The sequence below is a fragment of the Lonchura striata genome, chromosome 15 (assembly GCF_046129695.1).
Source record: "Lonchura striata isolate bLonStr1 chromosome 15, bLonStr1.mat, whole genome shotgun sequence".
NCBI lineage: Eukaryota > Metazoa > Chordata > Aves > Passeriformes > Estrildidae > Lonchura > Lonchura striata.
Window position 1 is genome coordinate 10,459,094 of NC_134617.1, and position 25,463 is coordinate 10,484,556.

The 25,463-nt window shown below is 39.2% G+C and overlaps 2 protein-coding genes across 8 annotated transcripts in view; both read right to left on the reverse strand.

Moving 5' to 3' along the window:
• Positions 1–1,932: 1,932 nt before the first annotated feature.
• On the reverse strand, positions 1,933–13,310 carry MEIKIN (meiotic kinetochore factor). Of its 3 annotated transcripts, XM_021549490.3 has the most exons (14): positions 13,116–13,310; positions 11,587–11,674; positions 11,286–11,364; positions 10,247–10,307; positions 9,505–9,645; positions 8,950–9,075; positions 8,658–8,697; positions 7,352–7,413; positions 6,568–6,662; positions 6,031–6,204; positions 5,566–5,646; positions 4,903–5,058; positions 4,492–4,615; positions 1,933–3,183 (listed from the first exon to the last, which is right to left on the reverse strand). In XM_021549490.3, the coding sequence occupies exons 1-14, from the start codon at positions 13,288–13,290 to the stop codon at positions 3,137–3,139; spliced, it is 1,449 nt and encodes a 482-aa protein (XP_021405165.3). In that variant the 5' UTR covers positions 13,291–13,310; the 3' UTR covers positions 1,933–3,136. The 3 variants fall into 3 exon arrangements, with proteins under 3 accessions (XP_021405165.3, XP_077642823.1, XP_077642824.1); XM_077786697.1 differs by lacking the exon at positions 4,903–5,058; XM_077786698.1 differs by lacking the exons at positions 4,903–5,058; positions 5,566–5,646.
• Positions 13,311–14,497: 1,187 nt separating this feature from the next.
• ACSL6 (acyl-CoA synthetase long chain family member 6) overlaps positions 14,498–25,463 on the reverse strand; it is a 57,881-nt gene continuing 46,915 nt past the window's right edge. For all 5 annotated transcript variants that reach the window (XM_021549494.3, XM_021549495.3, XM_031506013.2 and 2 more), the window contains exons 15-21: positions 24,599–24,671; positions 24,127–24,215; positions 23,463–23,579; positions 23,082–23,225; positions 22,251–22,352; positions 21,218–21,289; positions 14,498–19,178 (exon numbers count right to left, since the gene is read on the reverse strand). In XM_021549494.3, the coding sequence (XP_021405169.1) occupies positions 19,038–19,178; positions 21,218–21,289; positions 22,251–22,352; positions 23,082–23,225; positions 23,463–23,579; positions 24,127–24,215; positions 24,599–24,671 (738 nt within the window). In that variant the 3' untranslated portion in view covers positions 14,498–19,037. The remainder of the gene's footprint in view (positions 19,179–21,217; positions 21,290–22,250; positions 22,353–23,081; positions 23,226–23,462; positions 23,580–24,126; positions 24,216–24,598; positions 24,672–25,463) is intronic.

A 25,463-nucleotide genomic window follows, 5' to 3' on the forward strand; every position in this document is an offset into this window, starting at 1 on the left:
ACTGACTGACTCATCTGCTTTCCCCGGAAAATGGAATTAAACAACATGTGATGTAAGATTAAATTAAGCATTATTCTTTTTAAGGCATAATTTAGCACGTGTAATGTATCTACAGAATGATTCTTCACAATCATCCATCTGTAGGAACTTCGTTTTCCATCTACCAGGAGTTGTAGACAATTCTACCACAAAACAGGAATTAATGTTTAGATGCATCTTTTCCCCCCTTATTCTGTACAGAAGACACATGTGGCTGCCACAGATTACACATGATGAATCTTTACATCTTTTCACCATGTAGAAGCCTCCTGGCTTCAAGAGGAGCACATAAATACAGTCTCAAAGATAGAAAGTCCTCAGGGAACAAAACTATAGAATAATGGCCAGAGTATGTAACTCAGCTCTCAGCAGTTTCACAACTTAGAGCAATGAAGATGTCACTAAGCTCAAGTGCATTGCAATTCAAGCTGATGGAGTCCCTTTAAATATAAGTGTACTTATGTATACATTCAGCATATTTTGATCTGGGCCCAGACATCTTTTCTGTGTCTAAAGATTATGAACCAAACCAGAAACATCTGCATGTAAGGCTTTACCCTCCACTGACCTGTTCATGTACCCCCCTTGTAGTACTCCAGTACAAGACACATCTCCCACCATCTCTGAGTACTTGGAGTCAAAGTCTCTTAAAAGTGCACTTCAGATAACAAGAATAACTGAACATTGTTAATGAAAAACCTCTTACAGATTTATGTATAATACATTTACTCAACATGCATCTGCCATGCACAATTCCTGCTGATACAGGATTATCAGAGTTCTTGCATGGACTGACTCGCTGGAAGCAATTCCATTCCAGCCATTAAGACTTCATCATGTCTGGGATGTGACAGAAAAGCCCTGGTGACACTGAACAGATTCTTCTCCTGAATCACTGCACAAATAACCTCCTCAGTCCTGCCCATTAACTGGCCATGACCCATAACCTTTATCTACCAATATGGAAGAGCTAGTTCCCACTCTGAATGAAATTTTATGTAGTAATTTTTCAGCTGAAAACCAAACTATGGGAAAATGCCTTTCCTTTGAGAATAGAGTAGGGATTGTTGCAGCGTCAAAATGAATTTCCTTCCCTGGGGCAAAAAGCTAGGCTGGTAATTAATTACACTTTCTCTAAGAGTCAGACAAAAGATGATAAGAAGCAGTGCTTTCATAACTGAAGGGAAGGACAAGAGATTGTGGTTCGTGATATTTCTGTCCTCCTATACAACCTCATCACATCAAGAAAAACAAAGGCAAACCCCAGCAATATTCATGCTGCTACAGCCAATTCCACAGTTACAGACCATGTTTTCCTCTCTTGCACTTTCCAATTAGTTTGCCAGTATTAGTCTCTTTGTATAACACTACCAAATGCCCTGGGGCAAAATAAGTGTTTTTTCCTATGACTTCCAGAATACCATTACAATAAACATATCTTTATTCTGGACCATCTTTTACTTGAATAATCATCATAAGCATTATGATGATTACATCATAAGCATTATGATGATTATTCAAGTAAACTTACTAAATATGTAACTTTCAATTTTGCTTAAAGCTACATCAAGGAGCTCACCTCCATCTCCTAGGGGCCCTAGATTATTGCATAATTACTAGTGATAGTATTTGCAAGAACAAGGATATTGATAATTAAAAGCATACCCGACAGGACTCCAAGGAGTTACTGGCAGAACTCATTCTATTAATGCTTAAAAGAAAAATAGCTTAATGGCATAATTTCTAACCTTGAGCCATTTAGAATGTTTATATAATACTTGTTCGCAGACTAATCCAGCAGCAATTATTTGCACTTCCTTCTACCCCAGAGCAATGGGCAAAAGATCAGAGTTTGAACTTTCACAGGTATTTTCAAATGCAGTCAAACTACAGTTATGGATTTTGTATGTCTTCTTTTAATTCTCTTTTAGGAAATACAGAACTATTTTCCAGGGTGATAACACTGAGAAACAAACTCAGACTTTTGAAAGCCATACTAGCATTTTGAAACATTGAAAAATTTTCTTTTCATCCAGATAGAGTCTAAGTAAAGGATATTGTAGTGAGAACACTGTAGGGGTCCAAATTACTTTAATGTGCAATGAATTCAAGTGGAAAAAAATTGTTCTTGACTGTTTTTTCCGAGACATTCAGCACATTAAGAACAACATTTATGAATTAACAATCCACAACCTGAACAGGAAGCACAGGGAGTCTAACTTATGTGGACACAGTGTGAGAAGTAACCTGAAAATCCAGAATGTCAATATCCATCTCTTCAAACAGTTCAGCTATAAAAGGGTTTTTCCCACCATTGTCTTCATGTAAGGCATTTACTTTCTCTTAAGTCTGAAGCCACTAGAAGAGAGAATGACTAAGAGATGTGATCTTACAAAATACCTGAGATGAAACAGGAAGGACTCTGTGGTGGCAGTGGCTGGGCAGTGGATGTGCCCTGAATGGTGACAGTGCTGATCATTAAGAGACAATTCTCAGTGATGATGGGGTGAAGATGACCTGTAGTCATGTTCAGAAATCAAATTACAGCAGAACTCACAGTCCCGTACCTCCAAAGTTCTGCAGACTTAAGCACTCAAGGAGTTTAATGGTGCCATACTATTGACTTCTGGGTCTCCGAGAGTGCATGAATGCTTTCATGGCCACTCCCAGGACTCCATGTTAACACTGACCTTCATAGTCAATGTTAACACTTAAACAGAGGTTCCATCTTTTGATGCTAATGCTACTAGAGAAAACTAGAAATCTTGGCAGAAAGAGCCAAAAGTAATTAATTAAAGGAATTTGGTCTCCTGTTCTTCAGTCAAACTTTTTAAAAATCTAAACAAATTGAAGAATCATCTCTATGGAATCTTACAGAACAATGCCCAGAGCAGGATCTAGCTGCTGAACAAAACAATTTAATATAAAGTATTTGAGTATTTACTAGCTTATAGAAACATGTAATATTAAATTTCAAACAACATTCATACAAAAACCATATAACTATTATTTACTAGTTAGGAGTTCTGTTTTACCACCCTGTCACAGTAGCAAGACAGTCATTTCTTCTGTTAACTCCTGCTGAGAGCCAAAAATCTCATCTCTGTTTACAGTAGATCCAATTTTTGGTACTTGTTATAGTATCTGGGAGAAAAAAAAAAAAGTGATAAATAACTATCAATAAAGTGGTACATTCTCACAAGTAAAAGAAAGCTCAATGATCTGACCAGCTGTTCAGATGTTCACTAGATATATCCAATGCTAGCATTTCTGTGGAAGAATCTGGATTTTGCAGGTCTCCTTTACCAGTGAGGAGAGAACAATAATTTTGAGTATATGTACATTTCTAATGAGAACTCCTTGAGCAGAGAATAAAACAACCAGCATAAACCACCCACCATAGTGGGGTCTAATTCCTGATACCAGGATCCCCTAGAAAAGGAGTAAGAAAACCAAACTTTTGCTCTCACAACACTACTTGCTGATTTGTGATTCACTTGCCCACCAAGTACAACCTGTCTTCTGTATTACCACAATTTGCCTGGGCACATGACCTAGCACAATCCCAGTTCTTTGATCTGCACAGAAGCGTCAGATGAGTGTCATTAATTAATACATACACACACACGTACAAGCACTTCCCTGCATTCTAGATGCTGCATATAACTGGTAATAAAGTAGAAAGACATTTGGACCTAAGAGACAGCAAATGAAAATTTTTGTGTATTCAGTATTTTTGAATACTGAACTGCCACATTTACGCAGTATCTCTGTATTGAATTAAAACAGAGTAAGTGACACACAACTTGCAGGAAACTTGTAGAACTACTTTAAACTTTGGAAGACATGTGCCATCCAGTGGTACACCAAGAAACTTCATGAGAGATGGGAAAGGGAGAGGCTTTTACCTCTGTGTTAAGTGATGAGACAGTTTTGTTCACAGTTCTTATTTTTATTCAACAAAAACCAAGGAAGTGAGTAAAGGAGTTTTCCCTATGTTAAGGGTTTCAGGAGAAAAGAACAGAAACCTTATGAGAAACTGGTAATTTTTGAAGAAAAATATTACTGATAACTTGAACTACTTTGGTGGAGGGGTGGTGGTGAATACCAAAGTTTAACTCAGGCTTACTCACCCTAGAAATAAAGCAACGAATAATATTAAAGTCTTAATTCTGAAGTAGCCTATGACTGTATTAATTCCCATGCTAAAGATACTTGGAGGAGAAAACGTTAGTGCTATTTTATTACAGTACTGTTGCACAAGAACACTATTAAGCCAGAGAGCTGAAGTTCCATGCATTTTTTTACTCTTTAGCCTTGTGATTTCTCCAAATATTCAGACTTTAAGAAAAAGCCAAACAACCTTTAAACACTCAACTAACCAGTTAGCATCTGTACAGTGTATCTACACTATATATACAGGAATATAGAACCAGGTCTACACCCCTTTACCTTCAGGCACTCCTTTGGGACAGCGGAACTTTTTAAATTTAACTGGAACTTGCTGGGGCCAGGAAGGCCTCGGGTCTGGTGACAGTCTAACAATGGAGCAGATTTCTTGTCTATCACATTGAGGCTGAAAAGATTAATAAGATTTTATTCACACGACTACTCCCACTGAAGAAATGTTCTTTTAGCTTTCTTCTAGGGAAATTAGAGATTACATGCAGATTTCAAGGCATGTCACTAGAAAACATTTAAGGCTACTTGTGTACACTCAATATGCTATTGGAAAGGATGATGGAAAGCTTCAAAGCTTTAAACATTCTCTGTAGCAGTTTTGATACTCTAAGGATTAAATATACAGTACAGTAGAAATTAGAATGACAAAACTGGATTTAGAAAATGCAATAAAGTCAGAACCTTTAAAATATTCTTTTCTTCTGGACTCTGAGGAATAATTTCTTTTTCTGAGCTCAGAGATGCAGGAACAATTTCTTCTGAGTTTACAAATGGACCTGTGGTATTCAGGAACAGGTCTTCCCCAGGTGAGGCTTTACACACCGGTGACAAGCTAAGCTACAGTTCCATCAAAATACAAAATATATAGGTATAACTGCCCAGTTAAGTAACAGACAACAAGTCAGATTGGCTAATGCTTGTTGGCTCATGCAAAAGATATTCTATTGCTTAAAAAAAAATATTTAGAGATTCACCAAGACACCGATGTTCTCTATTTATTAATCTAGTATGCACTAGCTCAAGTGTGAAGAGAAAGTGGCAGCACTGTACTACCCGTACAGCCAAAGAATTCAAACATTTAAATATCAATTTTGAATTAAAGAGTTTATGCAAGTACAGATCCTAGTACTGGTTTTACATTACATTTGTAAAAATACAAAACAAATTCCTAGATTGGATTTTTGAGTTTTTTAATTATCCACAATTTATCCATTTGTTCTGAAATTTGCAGTGTAACATATATAGGCAGAAATGGAATGTGCCACAAGGAATGATTTCTTTGGTTTTAATCATTCAAAAAAAAAAAAAAGCCCCAAAAAAACCCCATCAGATAGACACACTCACATCTAGCTCTAGAGGCTGAGCATTACCAGGACTTTTTAGGACTTTATTTTCCTCCATGATTAGCATGGTGGAAGTCATTGGCTAAACAAAAACAGAGAAGAACTCAGTATCAGTTTCAAAGTCTTTGCTGTTTATTATTACTCTTACAGTATTTTAAGAACTTTAAATACTGTATATATACAATACTTTTAAGAATACAATACTTAAAGAACTCAATTTAGAATTACTAGTAGTTCTTCAGATTTAAGTACCGAATTCCTGTCATTTAGAGTTGTTTTGTTTGGTTTTTTTTTGTCTTATACTCTCCAAAATTAAGACAAAGAATTAGTTTACTGCAGCATGGACATTTCAAATGTGGCACTTCCTGCCACTTCTCCTATTTAATTGTAACTTTGGTCAAGATTCACAATTCCTGTTTCCATTCCATGCCAGTGTTAATCAGTGGGGCACAATGGGAATACTCACCACCACAGCATCCCTCGGTTTGGCTGCCAGAACTTCTACTGTCAATTCCTTTGAGCTGTCTGACATGTCTTCTGAGGCATCAAGCTGTGTAAATGATGATGAACCTTCTTCAAAGAGATTAAAGCTGCTTTCTTTTTTCTTCAGCCTTTTGGCTTTAGTTGTTTGATTATCATGCTAAATAAAAAACAATTACATTTTGTGTTGCAAAGTGAAACTCTGTAGCCTGATAAGCACTAAAAAAAAAAAAAAAAAAAAAAAAAAAAAAAAAAAAAAGAGTCCCACTGTCATAGTCAAGCTCTACACAACCCATTTCAGTACCACTGACACAGCCAGTCTGAAAAACAGTGAGCTCGGGGACATCATGATTATTGCTCTCTCAAGAGGGAGAGGAGAGCTACATCTTCACTCTGCCCTGGCTGCACACACCACTTTTACAAGTGTAGCAGGAACTACTATTCCTCTAGGTGGAGTTTTCCACCCATACAAGGAAGAAATCATTTGTGTTACAACCTTGCTGATTTATTAAGAATCTTTCACCTTGCTTTCCGGTCCTAATGGTGAAGAACAGCGCGTACCACTTTTTAGGTCTGGAGTTCTCTCTCCTGCAGCTGTTATTTTACAGAGTTTTTTCCCTGTGACAGATTTCCAACACATTAATTAACTTTGAGACAAAGACCACTAGAGCTACTCTCCACCCCATGTCTTACAGGATGGTTTCCAAAGAGGAATAATTCCAAAGCCACTCCTGTAAACACAATTCTTCCCTCCAATAAAATCCTTATCTCCTTCTCCCCACCATCAGGACTGATTTACTCCTCTCCCATTCCGTATACAAGGCTGCTTATTAAAATGTTCACTCGGCTGGGCAAATACTGTGGGACCAGAGACCTGCACAATCACACGGACAGAATTGTATTGGTCACAGATCAGAACTGTAGTTACATCAGGGACTCAATGTATTTGTGAAGCTGATATGAAAAAAGCTCAAGTAAAGAGCATGACACAAGCAGTTGTTTTCCTGGGTAAGGTAAATAAAAAATGTCAATTTTCACTGAGCATCATGGGTGATTAAATGGAAAAATGCAGGGTCTGAGACTTTAGTTGGTTGGTTTTGTTTTCTTCTCCTAACACATTAATTAGAACCTTATTTGCTAGGACAATTTTTCAATTTACACTTTCCCTTCTGGACACAACTGAGTTTAGTCTGTGTTGGAAGACAAATGACACAGTCGAAGCCTGGTTTAGATACAGTGCAATCATTAAGTTCGGGTAGAATATTCTCTTCTCACAGCTTGTACAACTGCTTCAGGTCATATTTTACCTGCCAGCGTAGCTGAAACGTTTAATGCTGAAGAGCTTTTATAGTAACTTGATGGTCTCTTTCTAGAAAAGGAGAAACAGAAAAGAACAACTACCCTGAATGAATGTTAACATTAAAAAAAAAACTATTAATAAGAAAATCCTAGGAAAATACAGGTTGAGTGAAACAGGATAAATCTTATTTTAAGAAATATTGTTAAGGAGTTGCTTAATCATCCTTTACAGTTATTTGATAGTTTATGAAGTCACACATCTATCCTGAGGACTGTTGCAATTTAAGACCCACAGAAGAGTCACTAAATACTTAGCACTTCAGCATTCTAGGACAGAACACATTTAAGGAGGATGCAGGGGAAATTAGGTTCACAAGAAAATTCAGAATCAATTGTGTAGAGATCTGTAACAGTAAGATCAATATGTATTATGAATGAAAATGTCTGCATAGAAGACTGGAAGGAGAAGCACAAGAGTTAAAAGAAATGATGCTGGTCCCAGAAAAACACTCATGCTCCTCAGGTTTTTATGTTAGGACCTGAAGGCATCTCTGTGACAAAGCCAAGTATACAAGGCCCTTCTCTGTGAGAAAACCTCACCTCAGACAACTTGTCAGAGAAAAGCCAGCACCCAACAACAGGTGAGTGGCAACAGGGTGCCAGCATAGCACACACACACACTCAACATGCACCATTCTACTTCCTGGCAGATGCATTCTGAGTAAGAAAACACCATCAAAAGGCAGTAACTAGCCCAGGATTATACCATAAAGTCAGCAGGATTCCAAAGCCAAGGAGCCCCCCATTTAAGTTGATGATTCCTAAAGAACATAAAAGACCTGCCCAAAAACTGATTTTTCTATGGGCAAGCACAGAATGTCAGACTTATTGAAGACTTGACAACAGGTACTCTTCACACTCTACTGCAGAGACAAGCCTGGCCAGACCCCTGAGCACACCCCTTTTGCTGTGACTGAATGAAATCTGACATAATTAATGCAATTGCATAAAAGCAACTTATTTAGGGATTTTGTAAATAAAATGTCAAATGTCTCTCCTTACATAAAATCTTTAACTGAATTCTTTTACATTGACTTCCCTACAGCTGCAAGGCCAAACTAGAAGTCTGTAACATAAACTCTTCCCTGACCAATTTCAAATTCCACCAATATTAGTGAGGACACAGGTAGCCGACACTCACAGAAGTGTTTGCATGAGTAGAGGCTTATTTGCACTAGCCTTTCTTTTAAGGACCTCTCAAAAGAGAAGAGTCTGAACATTTAGGTGCGTCAAAGAGTCTGCTGTAGTGATTACCTTCTAGTGCATCGCTCTGGAAAATCCTCTGGTACAGGTTCTAAAAAAAACCCAAAACATGAAAGCAAAACTTTAAATGAAAAAGCTGCCAGATTAGGCCAGACAATTTTTTAGTGCAAACTAACTTACAAAGCACAATATTAGAAGCAAACACAAACCATTAGCAGGGAGCTACTCTGCATTATCAAACAGACTTCACATAAAATGATCATTACATATTTTATACAGGTTCCTCACATCAGAGTGAAATTTGTTTATGTTTATATCCTGAAGTATTGTAGGAAAGAATTACCTAATATTGCTGAAAGATTTGAGATCTGTGGTATCTTATCAATGGTCACTGCTTTGCTGGAGTCCAGGAGAGTAGAGTTCTTGTACTTGCCAAGGTCCACAGAGTAAAAATTGCATCTTTCTGGATCTAAAAAATATAAGTGCAGATTTCTTATGCTGAAATTCATTGAGTTATTAAATTTTTGACCAAACTGAAAGCAATCACATTTGCAGGACAGGAACTAAAAAGGAAAATTAAAGCACCATCTTGGCTCAAACAGCTGCAGAAAAGTTTGGAATGAATTTGGCTGAACACACATTTGTGGTTCATTCCCAATAACCAGCTTGTGTCAACAGTGAATACTTTAGGTTTAAAGTAGGATTCAAATTACACAAGGACCTGATTCATACCAGATTAGAGGACAGATACACCAATTCCATGTTAAGCACAGGTTTATAGCAAGGATGTGACCTGGTGAGTCACACCAAGGGAGGCCACAAGTCTTTCTATTGTAGACAGTCTCCCTGCATTTTATAAATCAAACAAACCTGAAAAAAAGTTGCCCAAAAGTCTCACCCAAATCATCATCTCTGAATGTTTCAGGAGATGAGTAAGTTTTCAGGCTGTCACTAGCAGCGCTATAATTTGCAGCTGAATCTTCATCTAAACACTCTATGAGAAAGGTGGAAACACCTGTGGGAAGAGTAATTTCTGTACCTAGAGAAAGAGACAAAAAATGTGGCTAAAAAATCTATCATCTTGTACAAACCATCAAGATTTCCTTATCTGAGTTTCATTCCTGTAATGAGTTAAAAATTGTCACTCATCATATAATAAGTCAAAATACAGTTAAAGAAACAAACAAAAGGCATCCTTTGTTTACTTCCATACGTTACCATAAGCAAAGGCTCATGGCTCACGGCTCACAAGACATAGCTGAAGAATATAGCCTCTAGTAGGGCAATTCTTAAATAGGTCACAAGCTTTTGGAAATGCAGGTCTGAGTGAACTGAGAAACTCCTGTCCACAACTAGTTCTGTCAATGATAAAAGCAAGATCATGTGGCTTCCAACAGGCTGAGCTCAAGACTGTCTCAGGTGCTGTGGGTCTGTCTATGCTGCCTACAACTAATTGGTGCAAGTCCAGCCAGTGGTACCAAAACTTTCACTTTCTAATCACACAGTCAGAACCAGTACAACAACAACACAGTATAAGACCAGTACTTTTATAGAAATAAAATTATATCAGGAATTTTACATTCAGTTTATTATCAATAGCAAATATATTTAATAATATAATGTATTGCCATTATACTTACTTGAAGTCACTTCAGCATTTTTTAAACTTCCTTTACTTTCAAAGTTGATTATTTTGTAATCCTAAAATTAAAAGACCAATACAAACAACCTGAGAAAACTGAATGTAGACAAAGAAAGGCATTTAAATATCATCCTACACCAGGAAAAAACTCACTGTCTAGTACTTCACCACTTAAGCCTGCTATTCACAGCATAATTTGTAGCAGGATTTTTCATGCACATTAACAAATCTGCAAATTTACAGCTCTAAAATTCATGACAAATATCCAATCATTTGATCCTGCAATCTTTGCTGGATGAGACTGCAATTGAAGACAAACTGACATCAACTGAACTTAGGCACAACAGAGGTGGAGTAATGAACTTCACTGTCTTTAGATTTTTTTTTTCCAGACATCTAGTCCTCACTTTCAGAACCCTACATCATTTCTGTAAATACAAACTCTTTGTACTCATCTCTATACATCTATGATGTATAGGCAGTAGATTCTACAAAACTAGGCATTTTATAGAAAATGTAAATAATTGGTAGATTCTAAAGAAGAGCTAAGTTTTATACCAGTATCACCTGTGCCCTTTGCTGCAGCAGATTTCAGTTCAAACACATCTGGTTCACTATTCTCTTGTCATTGCAGTATTAACTGTCCTGTAACACTTCTGCACCACCACCTCCAATCACTTTGTTCCAGTTTTAATAACACAATAAAGAGCATCAGTGACATGTCAGAGGTCTGTGCCTGACATAGAAGTGAGCAATTCTCTAGAATCACAATCTACTGAGATCTCTTCCACACAACAATTCCTACAGCCTTGCCTCATCCAAGATAACTAGTATTGATGTTTTCTCATGCTATTAGTAATTCCAACAGTTTTTATTCTGTCCAAATACACAGAAAATGTAAACCAAAATTAGGACCAAGCCCAGATAGCTGGGCTCACAGAGGAAATTTTACCTGAATAGAAAAAGAATTTAATGTGTCACATTTCTCTGATTTGTCCTCCATCACTAGTAGATAAAAAGCAAGACTGCATTCTCACCTGAAGTGGTACACTGTTTTTTTCTGGTTCCTCATCTTTTATCTTGAAGTCTGTTGTTTCTCTGACAGTCACTTGATTGCTGCAGTTGAAGAACAGAACCAAGTTCAATCATAGAGCTACACTGCTTCAGACAAAAGCAACAACTCCAAAATGTCTTTATGGGGTGTCAGTAAATAATCTGACAAACATCAGTGCACTGATAACTCAGACTGCACTGCTCCAAGAGATATTTCACAAGACAAAACTATCTAATTTACTAGCAAGTCTTAACAATGGTGTGTTTGAATGAGTTCTAGCTGACCTTTGGTTGCATGAAGAGCTCTCTTCAGTATATTCAACATTTTCTTTAATCTTTGGTAAGTTTTTCCCACTGGGCTTTTTCTTCAGGCCTAGAGAATAAATATTTAGTTCAGTAATGGTAATTTCAACATCAGAATTTAATTATTATTTCTAATTTAGCTCTTCCTACCTTCTACATTGATAACACTTTTTGACCCTATTATCACAAACAATGTAAAATCTGAATTTGCTTTTTTCAGCAATATATCAAGACAAAATGAAAAGCAGACCTAAAGAAATACTTCTCATGTTTTAGAAACCTGTTTAAATGGAAAAAAACTCCACGACCTTGGAAGCAACCTTTACCTTGATTCAGTCATTTGAGTACATATCAGTTTTAAATGGTGTTTTTTAGGAGTATCAATGATTTCTACATAAACTGATCCTCACTGTATATAATCCCAAATGACATTAACAACACAATTAATCAGTAACCAGCTCACTGTATATAATCCCAAATAGCATTAACAACACAATTAAATATTAGCCAGCAAATTTCAGAAACATATTTTATGAGTCATTTAGCTTTGTGCTTTGCTTTCATTATCTAAGAGCTAGAAACAGTCAAACTTTCTAGTTACACTTTTATGACCATAAAGGAGCATCCATCCCCACACTAAAATCTGGGTCTGAGTCACTGCATTTCCCCAGGGCCACATAGAGCCCTTCGGCTGAAGCTTCCTGGGAATTCAGGACAAGATGATATATGGACAGGAGTCATCCTTTTCTTCTCTTTTTTTTTTTTTCCAAGCATATGGAAGACCTCCAGGTGGCTGATTGTGCACAGGAGCATTAAATACATACAAGAGTAGGACCAGCAGAGCAGGAACAAGGCAATAACAAATGTTTGCTGCATCCCATCACAGCAAAGCTTTACTTTTAAATTACCAAGATCAAGACATCCCATGCTGGTGTTCCCCATGCTCTGTCAAGCTTCACTTGATTCCCATCCCTTCCCTTGAACCGCGTTTTTTTCCTTAACAGGTCTCAAATGCTTGTCTTGGTATCTGCTGCACTGCGTTCAACAACGAGGCAGCTCCTTTTGAGTAACGAATTCTTAAGATATTCTCTCAAATGTAAGCAAGGCTTTTGTCTTGCCATTTCTCGATGCTGCCTTACAACTCGACTAAATGGAGGGGAGGTGCTTTACAGAAGGAAAAATCCTTCTTCTTGCTACCGAGAAGTAACACTCCTGTTTCCAGAACAGCAGTGTGCTTTCTCCAAGCGGTGAAGGACACGGATAACAAGAAACCACCCACCAGCCTCTCACAGGACCCGCTGCGCTGGGCACGCGTGTGAAGAACAAACCTTTGGGGACCACCGAGGCCGCTACTGGTAAAAATCCTGGCAGCATTACCCTGCCCAGCGTCTTTACCCACGAGAACACACCGCACAAAGCACAGCGCAGGGTCCTCCTTCCCCGACCTTTCCCGCCAATACCGGCCCAGCCTCCTGCACCCAGCCCCGCGGCCGCCCGGCACAGGCGCTTACAGGCGGGCTCGGGCCCGCGAGGCCCCGCGCTGCCGAAGAGGCGCCGCCGGCACATCTGGGAGCTGCCGGCCCGGCTGCCCGGCACAGCGGCCGCCCCCGGCAGAGGGGACGAGCGGCGCTTCTTCCTCTGCGGCTTCGCGGCGCGGGGGGCGCGGAGCCCGCGGCCCCGCTCCATCGCAGCCCGAGGCCAGCCCAGCCCGCCGCCGCCCGCGGCCCCTCCAGCGGCGCCGCCCCCGCAGCCCCGCCCGCATGCGCGGGGCGGCCGCGCGCGCCCCGCGTGAGGGAGCGGCCCGCGCGAGGCGCCGCTGCGGGCGGCGACGCCGTCAGCGGGTCCGGCGGAGCGGGGTTCGCCGACCTCGCAGGGAAAACACGGAGCAAATGAATCGTGCGTGTGATAATCCCTGTACAGGTCCAACCCTCGTCCGATCCTGTGCCAGCGCCTTGCTGCCCTCACAGGGACAAAACTCCCGTATGAAAACGGAGCACATAAATCGTGTGTGTGATAATCACTGTACTGGTCTGACCCTGTGCCAGCGCCTTGCTGCCCTCACAGGGACAAAACTCCCTTATGAAAACGGAGCAAATAAATTGTGCGTGTGGTAATCCCAGTACAGGTCCAACACTCGTCCGATCCTGTGCCAGCGCCTTGCTGCCCTCACAGGGACAAAACTCCCGTATGAAAACAGAGCACATAAATCGTGTGTGTGATAATCACTGTACTAGTCCGACCCTGTGCCAGCGCCTTGCTGCCCTCACAGGGACAAAACTCCCGTATGAAAATGGAGCACATAAATCGTGTTTGTGATAATCACTGTACTGGTCTGACCCTGTGCCAGCGCCTTGCTGCCCTCACAGGGACAAAATTCCCGTATGAAAAGGGAGCACATAAATCGTGTGTGTGATAACTGGTCTGACCCTGTGCCAGCACCTTGCTGCCCTCACAGGGACAAAACTCCCGTATGAAAACGTAGCAAATAAATCGTGCGTGTGATAATCCCTGTACAGGTCCAACCCTCATCCGATCCTGTGCCAGCGCCTTGCTGCCCTCACAGGGACAAAACTCCCGTATGAAAACGGAGCACATAAATCGTGTGTGTGATAATCCTTGTACAGGTCCGACCCCGTGTTTCAGCTTCAGGTTGTAGAGAGGAGCAATCTCGTTGCGTCGTTCCCTGAAAAAACAGAGCGTAGAGGATCAGAATGGTTTGGGTTGAGGGAACCCCAGATTCAATCTCGTTCTACCCCCTGCCCCTGCCAGCCAGGGATGCCTTGTGCCACACCACGTTGTTCCAAGCCCCATCCAACCTGGCTTTGGGCACTTCCAGGCGTTTCTGGATTTCCGAGTGAAGGCAAAGTGCACACAAAAACTGGACTAGAGCCCATATGCTTTGAAACTTTATTGGTTTAGACACAATCTGAAAAAATACTATGCATTCCCAATTGCAATTCATATTAAACAAGCATATACATGTGGTTATATTATTACGGATTTAAAATTAAAATCAAAACCATTACAGAAAGACTGCTGCATCTTCAGAGAACTTTGCATCAATTGGTTTTCATAGGAGATTGCTAAAATCAATCTCATGTCCCAATATGCTTTTGGTCACTATTTTATTTTACATAATTTCTTATTTTTACAACACGTTTAGTTTAGCCACACATTCCCAATGACTTCATACCAATGGTGAGGACAAAGTGCTGGAGGAAAAACAGATTTTATAAAAGAGCTTTTATTGTATGTCAGTCCACAAGAAATCTTATGAGCAGTTTTGAGAAAGGTGAAAATTTAGTTCTTTACAAAAGTTTCCATAGATGACTCTTTGATATACATGCTAATATACCAAAACTGAAAAAATCTTAATAACAGTTAGGATTCTTTTTTTACACAAATGTATATGTTAAATTTTACCCCCCTTCACTTTCAGTTGAAAATACAATAGGCAACACTTACCAAAATGCCTCATTCGTTGGCTGCTTTTACTTTGCTAAAATACATAACAAAAAGCTGAAATGAAGGGCTTAAAGGGACTCCAGATGCCTCAGAAAACATTTTTCTGTGGAAGAATTCAAGGGATTTAAAACTTTTTCACTTCTAGGCTACAGGCATCTAGATTTCTTTTCTGGAAAGCCTCATTGTTCCACAGGCACATAGGTGGTATAGAAACCACCAAATGTGTAAAATACTGAGAGCATCAATTCCAAGAAGAAACAATGGTTTAATTCTGATTTTTTTTCCCTAAGTGAACTAAGGATACAAAAGGTAGACAATAGAATTTCCACTAAATAAAATGCTTTTTCAATTTTTTTCTAAGGCATCAAGAGGTCTTTAAGTCACCTATTACCATGCAAAAATAGTATATTCTTTCCCATTTTACATTCATCTTGTAGCATTTATTTACATATAGATCAGCAGTTTGTGCTTTTAACACATGTAAAACTAAAAAAAAAAAAAAAACAAAAAAAAAAAACTAAAAACAAAACGCTAAGTTATTTTTTCATTCCAGAGGTTATGGTCAGATTGTTTTGTTACACATGAGAATTTTATATTCATGGCAAAAATGAGATTGGACTTTACTGTTGCTGATAGATACTGACAAACAGATTGCAAAATGGTACTTTACCAATAAAAACTCACCATCTCTGTCTCACCTGATGTGCATCAAGCATTTTAACTTGCAAATGTGCCTTTCAGGACAGAATTTTTCAATGTATTTCCTGCCTACATGGGGTTAAAGACTCTGGTCTGGTTTCTGCTCACACTCTGTGCATTTTGGCAGAACAGATTTTTCTCTGTGCAATATATCAAGCAAAGAACATACAAAATATATAACTAAGTAAAGGCCTCTTCCTGAAAAATGTATTTTATTGTGTTTTTTTAAGTCTTTAGACTTATAAGACAGTCTTCCAGTGATTCCACAGGCATAGCACCAGGCCCAGGAAGAATCAAGAATGCAGTACTGCAACTGTAAAACTGACTGCAAAAAGAGTTGCCACTCTTTAGTATGAATAATTGAAACTAATTTTGTAATTAGTTATCTTAAGGTAAAAAAAAAACCCAAAAAACCAAACCAAAACAAAACAAAAAAACTCCCCAAAAAACCCCAAAAAACTGGTTATTGGACAGCCCTGGGGGTTTTTCCTTGGTGGCCACAAGTGTTTCAATTTAAGAAAGCTCAGTACAAAATAAATATGCCTGGAATTTGAAGAGAAGCAGGATTGAGCCCAGCTCATGCCTTATGCATGTCTCTTTTTCAAGTGTTAATTTCTTATATCGTTATGATTGTGGTGAGAGAGTGACCTGCAGAGGAAAAATCTCATTATACAAGTAAAAAAGAGAGCTTTTAGTTTATTTATATAATTTTTCACAAGTTCTGAAAGCATTCACACTTCTGGTGTGTCAAAACCCATCTCAGATTTTGCATCATCCAAGTGTGGCCACGTCTGCTTTTCTTTCCTATTATTTTGTTGTTCATACAATTGCCTCTAGTGCATCTGACATTTTGCATCAAATACCAAAAGAAGACTATAGATATATTATTCAGGGTCATATATGTAAAAATAACAGTCATCTAAGCTGTAAATAAACTCATACTTGGATCTTCTGTACTTATAGAGAGTTTGTCTCAAAAAATCTGAAATCACCTTAAGAGAAAAGTAAATGAAATTCAAATGGCAAAAAAAAGCCTCACTGAAAAATAGCTTGTCTCTACTTCCTTAGATGACTAGGGTTTGGGGTTTTAAATTTTAAAACTATTGCATTAAAACAGACAGGAAATTGTACTGAATTTAATTCTCCATTGCTTTGAAGGTTGTGTGTGTAATAACTGTCTTTTGGCTGATACAAAAAGGATATGAACTAAACTCCACCGCGATAAAAATCCTTCATGACTTGACCTAAAGAACCAGATTTTATGCAGTAATCCCTATCCTCCATTGACGTGGCACACACAGACTCCCCAGGGATGCTATTGCTGCACACATTGGTGAAAAATTATGATCCCATCAGATCTCAGCTATTTCTTTACTTGCTCTGGACTGATATGAGTCACTGCACTGAAATCAAATGAGGAATCGGATGCATAAAGGGATTCGGACAAATGCACATTTGATAAATCAAACTGTCACATTCTTTGAGTCATTATGTTACTGATATGGTTTCCTATGTATCATTTTATTCTGAAATCACTGCAATAAATCTGTCTTTGTAAAACACTAACTTATTAATTTATTTCATTTGGAAGCATGCAACAGAACTTCAGAGAGAAAATAAGATATTGTTTAGATTAAAAATTTAAAGTTTTAGCTTCAGAAGTCTACAGTGGATTCCACTTTAAGAGAGAAAATCAGTGTTCTTCCACTGTCCTAGCAAAGATCTAGCAGGCACAGCTCCATGCTAGCATGTACTAGTGCAACAAACATCAGCTAGTAAAATACACAGATATTTAGGACCCTGTTTAGCAGAAGAAGCTATCGACAGTCCAAGTATTCAAGCAACTGGACATGACAGTTTTCTCTTTGCCTTGTACCATGCTTTGTACCAAGAGGGAGCTCTGGAGTCTGTTCCTACTCCTTGTGTGACTTATCCCCTTTCTGATGACCACAGAAATGTAAGGTTTTATCCACACAACTTGCTGGTTATTCCAGAGAGGCCACTGGAGGTGATGCCAATGGGATTTGAAGCTTCCAGATGTCTGACCATAAGGATGTTCCCATGACAGGCCTTTCTGCCACCACATCCACTGTTCTGCCATACGGTGACACCTTGCACAGCGATGGCTAACACAGCCTTTAGCCCATCCCCATGAGTCTTTTGGGGCAGTATTCCTTCCCCTTCCATGGCCAGACAAAGGATGCACTCCACTGCTACATCTCAGGCTGGCCTTTTCCCAAACCTTTCCATTTTGCTAAGCCCCATCCAGAATCACAGCTTATTCCTTGTGCTCCATTTCTTTAGCGCTGTTTCTGAAAGGGAGTTAGTCCAGCTGGACTACACAGTATTAGCAGCATGTGAAGTAATAAATTAGGGATTGGGAGCATATGGATTATCGTGAACTCCCACCTAAAGCCACCACAGAGCCAGTGATGCTTTTGCAACCTTCTCCGTTTGAGCAGTTCAGGTGTCCATGGGTGCCCTGGACTGAAGGAGCCCTAATGCAAAATCTGCATACCATGGATAATCTGTGTTTGGATGAAAAGGAAATAGAGGGAATTCTGTGCTATTGCTTCCTACCCTATTCTTGTCATTTCCAAGTAACATGAATTCATTAGATGTAACATATTAGATGTAATAGGTCTATTAAGTACAGATAGTGGGAAATTCCTTCCTATTTCTGTTCTGGTTGTTAAGTCATCAATGATTAAATCAAATCAATGTCATTTATGTCCTGAAAAATATAAAAAACTATCATTTATTATATAGACCAATATCCAGCTTGAAGTTCCACATCAGAGAACATAGACTTTTACTTTCACCATCAGTCACTGATTATTTGAGGTAGACCACATTATTGAATTACTTATTATTTTAGTTTCTAATATATTAGGTTGAATATAATCAAATACCAATAGACATACCTGAAATTTTCCCTATTTTAACTAGAAATGTTTGTAGTTATTTATAAGATATGCTTCCATAATTTACTTGGTCATAGATTGAAATTTCTGCATATTTTGTGGCAATTTAGCATAGTTTTTAGTAGTGTCTTACTGTGTACCTAGAGTAAAAAAGAAATTGTATCACACCTGATGGCAAAAAGAAGGGAAAATATGGTTAGTGATGAAATGCTAGAAAAATGAAAGGCTCAAATGTAAGATTCAGATGCTTATCCATTTCAGCAGTGTCATTCTGGCTCTGTAGTTTTTGAGTTTTATTCTAATATTGCTATGAAGTCCATTACTCAGAAGATTCTTCCTGTGATTTCAGATGGAGATGCTTGAATATAGGTCTTCTATTTGTTTTTTGAAGTAATCTCTCAGTTCTGGTCTCTTAGCCTTTAATGTTGGTGTCAACAAACCGTTTTGCACCGAGAACATATCAGAGTGAATATAAATGGCTTTGACCTAAAATATAAGAGAAATATGTTTATAGTAAAGGTTACAGGCATTACACTGAATAAACATTAACTTTTTTTTGCTGTGCTTCTCTCTGGCAGTGCCTCAAGTCCAGGGCACTCTTCTGCTGAGTCCCCAGGATTTCCATCCCCTGCCCACAGAAGGGAGCTCTCCAAGAGAATGAGCACATAAACTTCTTTTCTGTATGAAAGCAAGGCCAGAGCACTTCAAGGCAGCGCACCAGGGATAGAGTGATATTGTCACTGCAGTTTCACACAGCTGAAAGGCAGTGGGGGAGAGGGCCAAGGCAGGGAGTTGTGCTAGGAAACCTCAACTTAACCCCACTGCAAAAGTAAGCAGCATTGATTCAATATCTCAAAATTAGCATGAAGCTTTGCTGGCACAAAACATGCATAGGTGTACATTATGATCATCTTTAGCTAATTAAAACGATACAAATCTTTTAGCTGTTGCAAATGGCATTTCATAAGGCTGCCCTTGTTTGAGGCAGTGGCTCTGAGCACAGTGGGGAGCCTGGCAGCACAGATGGGAGTGAGCTTTTCCTTCCCATGCTGGTGTCGGAGAAAGCAGAAAACTGCTGCGTGACTGGTCAGAGCCCACCGATTTAAGATAAAATTCCCCAGCCATCTGCTGCTTTTGTGATTCCCCAAGCCAGACTGCTTTGCAGTTTGTTTGGCTGGGAGCTGCAGTGGTATAGGCTGCAAATCCATTTTCTATTCCTTAGATATGTGATTCATCTTTCCCTGCAAGCAGCATGGTCCAGGTCCTGCCCCCATGCAATCCTTCATAAATCAGTGTTTGTGCTATTAATGCTCCCCCATTTGCTGCATTAGTTTTCAGGTTCTGGAAGCTGATGCTTATAGAAGTCACACTTGTAATTCCCAAGACAGAAATCCAAGCTGCAGACAAGGACGGGGATGATAAAGAGTATCCCATAAACAGGGGATCCCATCCCACATGAGCATAGCCACAGAATCTGGCTCAAAGTCTTAAGATTACATATTGCAACAGAGATTAAGTTTTGAAGCCCTTTAATTTTGAAATTTGTATAATTTATTTTTTATTCTATTCTATTATTATTTTATCCCAACTTTTAGGAAGATGACAAAGGTTTCCTCACTACTTTATTAATTGAAACCTGCTGGTGGAATCGATTACTTGAGGATATTTCATACTGTGAAGGCCTTGGCAGAGGCAAACAAGACTTATTGGCACAGAAAATTATGTGCATTAAAAACTATGCTTTATATGGAATTATTTTAAAATAAATTTCTTTTAGGTGTTGTTTCATTTGCATAGATAACTGAGAAATTAAGAATAACAGGGTTATGTTTAATGATGCTTTTGTTCCACTCCAATATGGTGAATTACTCATTACAATTATCACCCAGAAACAGTCCTAACAAAAGCAAAAAAGCCCTTGCTAATTATATATAATGATAAAGATATTTGGCTTTTTCTACAGAAAAAAGCCTTTGACATTTTAAAATGGGGTGGATAATTTTTCTGTGTTTTTAATGCTATGTAGACCATGGTTGATTTCAGATCTCCCCTTCTGAAATGTAGTTCTATTGCAGAAATATTTACACAAGCAGGAAAGAACTTGTGCCCAGACTAAAAATAAAGAAACCAGCAGCATTTCAAGGTCAGGTATAAGAGTAGTAATTAGTGACCCAATTTCTAACAGAGCTTTCAGTGGCAGAAAAGTCAGACTCCTACAGATGTTCATCTTGACCTCTGGTTGTCAGTCTGGAGATTATCCATGTCCCCGATTTAGATTTTGATCTCTGCACCCAAAACTTCCACTAAATTTAATTCAAATTGCAAACATGGGTGTGAAGCAGAATCACAGCAAATACATTTTTCCAAAGGAATAAATACAACTTTGTCAGCAATAAAGCTTTTTCCATAAACATCATGTACAGCTGCGACAAAGATTTGTAGTAGCATGATAAATGCTGACAAATCCCTCTTCTATACAGTCAAATTGCCTGTCTGACCACACTGAATGATATGTTTAATTTTACCTGCTCAAAGGAGTGAAGCCCACTCTCCTTCCCTAACCGTACCATGTCTTCCATTATCGCTTGCTGCAGTTCCTGCATTAAAACACAGAAATTCCCCATGAGCTGCCATAGTCAATTACATGCAATTAATGCTCATTGTTCACCAAAAGAAGTGTTTCTGAGTAAAGTTCAAGTGCCTTACTAACAGTTAATATAATTAGCAAAATTCTATGGTAATATATAAACATTACACTTAAGTGTGGCAATGTTGAGCATCTCCTTGGTATGAAAAGGCTCTATTTTCAACCCAGCTATGTGACATAGCTGTTAAATTTACAGTTCTTCAGCCACCTGCCAGACTTCAATGCAGAATCATTGTCCACAAACACCAGTGGAATGGTTCAGTGGCATCAGTACTTATTGATGTGACCCAATGCAATTCCTCGGTATTATAGAGCATGTGTTTAAGACTGGGGTCCTTTTTATAGAAACACAGAATGTCTTGAGCTGGACCATGGACTCCAACTCCCAACCCTGTACAGAACAGCCCCAGGAGTCATACCACGTGCCTGAGAGTGTTATCCAAATGCTCCTTTGAGCTCTGTCAGACTTAATGGTGTGACCAGTCCCCTTGGAAGCCTGTTCCAGCATCCAGCCACCCTCTCTGGGAAAAACCTTTTCCTAATACCAACCTCTGACACAACTTCAGACCCTCCCCTCTGGTCCTGTTGCTGGTCACCACAGAGAAGACTTATTTAGTTGTCTTATTTAAGAAATCTAAGCAAACACAACCCTTCCTCGTGCTGTACTGTTGTTCTCTGCAAGACAGACTCTTGGCCCTCCCACACCAGAGCTGGCAGAGGTCAGTACCACCAGTCAACACATATCACTGGGTCCAGTCAACCCTGCTGAATGTTCAGTAAGGAAGTAATTCTTGTCACTGAACTAGTCATTCCTAGACACAGTATTGTGCATACATAATGCTACAGCAAAAAAAACAAAAAACAAACAAACAAACAAACAAACAAAAAAAGTCTGTACTGCAGATACAAACCTTATTTTTACAGAGTTCTGCATATGTTCCTTCAAACCCTCTTTTCTTTGCCCAACCTGGCATGACTTCGGAATCAGGCACCACAATTCCCACCAGGAAGGCCTGTAGGTAAAGGAGAAGGAGAGTTGCAGGCAAAAGCTGAACCATATTCCAGGCTTTACATTGAAGTGAATACACAAGTCAGCTGAATTTCTGCATGTTTACTACTTCTTGTTTAATTATGTCAATAATTTGCTAACATCTCATCATGAAGTACATTCTGATGGCTGTACCTTTTTCTCAGATAAAAGTTTCTCTGTTTGCATTTACCAGAAGTTTTAGTATCCTCAGCTGGGTTTGTGCTCCTCCTGGACATTAATAACTCCCATGGCCCTGCAAGTTCCAGGCAAACTCTGGGAAGGGGAGGCTCATGCTTGTGAGAATTGAATGCAGAAGATGAATTGCCATTTTGGTTTCAAAAGCTGTAGGTGTGTGTATAAATGTGCAAACTAACAGAACAAGGTTGGTCAGAATGCACAGGCAGTGTGGGGGGCAGGAAGCAGTGGCTTTGCGTTTTCCTGGCTTACCACAGGCAGGGTGGCAAAGGACGGCACTGGAGACCCAAAGAGTGACACCAAAGCCAACTTCAAAGCTTGATCTTTGGCCACAGCATTCTCTCTAAGCTGCTCAGGGTCACACCAGCAGCTCAGTTCCTGCCTGGCTGTCAGCCAGCTCCAAAGAAGGAGGGAGACAATGTGGCGTGATCCACTCACATTTTCCCTTCCTTCACACCCAGCTCTGTCTTCTAACTACTAAGAGTAAAGTAAGATTTTCTGAAAGCTTGGTTTGTACCTGCAGGCTGTCTCCATGGACATAGATCTGAGCAACAGGGTCACTGCGGATGTAGATATTCTCTATCTTCTCCGGTGCAATATATTCTCCCTGAGCAAGTTTAAATATATGCTTTTTCCGATCAATAATTTTAAGGGTCCCATTCTGTTAGGAGAAAGAAATGAGAATTCCCAGAGAAGTTATTTAATCACAGAAACTCAGCAAGCAGTCTGTCTTTAACAGAGCTTTCAATTGCCTGTTGTGCTTTCAAATGCTTATTCTCCAAATATAAACTCAATCCTTTGTAAAGATAGACCTGCTTGGAGACCTAAGTTCAGTCCTTGAAAATTTACTTGGGATAATACAATTGCCATAAGAACTCTGAGTGTGTCCAGTACGCACAGGTAACCATTTGCCAATGTCTCCTGTGTGAAGCCAGCCCTCCTGGTCCAGTGCCTCAGCTGTCCTCTCTTCATCTTTCAAGTAACCTTTAAACACATTGGGTCCTTTCACACAGATCTGCAAAACAACCAGGGTTGATGATTAATTATTTTCTTGTTCTGCTATAAATACAAGTTAAGTATTAACTTGCAAAATTTGAAATATTTTAATGACTGTGCTCCATGAAACTAAAATAGATTGGGTTATTAAACTATCTATGAATTTTTTTCAAGCTAATGGAAATATGAAGTATGTTTTGCAAAACTGATTTGTTTGAAGTTGATTTGCATTCCATTTGCAGTTAAAAATAACAAAGTTATTTCAGTAAGTTTAATTTTTGTGTAGTATAGAAATCACAGAAATGTAGAAATCATAGCAATTCAGCTCTTCTTAGCTGAACTAATTAATTCAGTCTTAGCAGTTCAAGGAATCAGGCTGGAAGTACTTCCACAGCTCCTTTTTCATTAATTCTGTGTTGCTCTGTTGTTAAACTTCCATTTTCCTTTCCTGATTGCATGATGTAACACATCAGCAACCATGCACACTACAAAGGTAAAATGCTTCTATAAACTACTTCATACAGTGTTAACTAGTGAGAATTTGATATAAAAATGTGATTTGCTACCTCTCCTTCTCCTTTGGAAGCAAAATAATTCAGTTCTTCCACATCCTTCAATCTGATTAAGTTACAGGGCAAAGGGGCTCCTACATGACCTGGAAATCAAAGTTATCAAGTCACTTGTCATCCCTCCTATAAACAGTAATTACCATTTTATCATTAGTTACTTGCATAGTTGTAGATACACTGGATGTTCTTGCAGGACCTGTGTCTGTGTGCAGAAATAGTTTCCTTAATTAAGGTTTTGCACTATTAAAGCTAAATGCCAACACCTCCTCTTTGGATATAAAACCTGTTCTGAAACAGCATAGAGTGGTTTGGGTTGGAAGGGACCTTAAAACTCATCTCATTCCAACCCCTTCCACTAGATCCGGTTTCTCCAAGCCCCATCCAACCTGGCCTTGATGTTACAGTCCAAAATTTCCTAAAGGAAAGTGCATTTCTTTTATTTCTTCAAATGGTGGAAGAAAAGAATTACCTGATGTCCAGTCACCTGGAGTTGTAAAAGTGCATCCAGCTGTGCATTCTGTTTGGCCATAGCCTTCATAAACCTGACAAAGAGACGGGTATCTTTAAAAGACCATAAAAGATTTTGCTAATATAAACTGAAATCCCAAGCATTGCCCTCTGTTGCACAGTCCTGTGAGCTGAGGCTGCAGCTGCAATGTGTGAGTGCCCATTTGCCATGGGGACATTGTCCCTGACTTCTAGTGTACAAAATTCCATTTACATAACTAGGAAAGACCATGGATCTCTATTGTTGAAAATAGGAAATGATGAGATGAGCACTTAGCCTTTGAGTAAGGACATATGCTACACTATGAGAGGAACTTATTAGTGGGAAAAAAATGGTATTTTTGTGGGACATTTTGAAAATCCACACTTTTTTTTTCCTTGACTAATTTTAGGCTCTCAAATAAGACCTTTCAGTTGCCCTGGGCTTCCTATCACAGAGAAATAATGCAGTGGACACCTCAAGTGGGTTAGGCTGATGTCTGAGGATTAGCTTCCTCTATTTATATATAGAATAAAATTTGTATAATGAAGTTCCCAGGACTTGCACATACACATTTAATTTCACATACTCAGTTTGGTGCTGAGAGGGGTTTTTCTGGGAGATGCCCAAAGTGAAAACATCTCTTGCCTGTTACTACCATCCCAGGGCTGTTCCCACCCCACTGAGCTCCGGGTGTACCAGGACTTCATGGCTGCCCCAAGCCCTGCTGTTTGATCCATCCTGGTACAGCTGTCCTAAATGCAGTTCTGAGGGTCTAACCCATCTCCTTTCTTAAATACCACGTGTTCTCTTGCCAGCAGTGGATGTACATCCCTGACCAGCCATA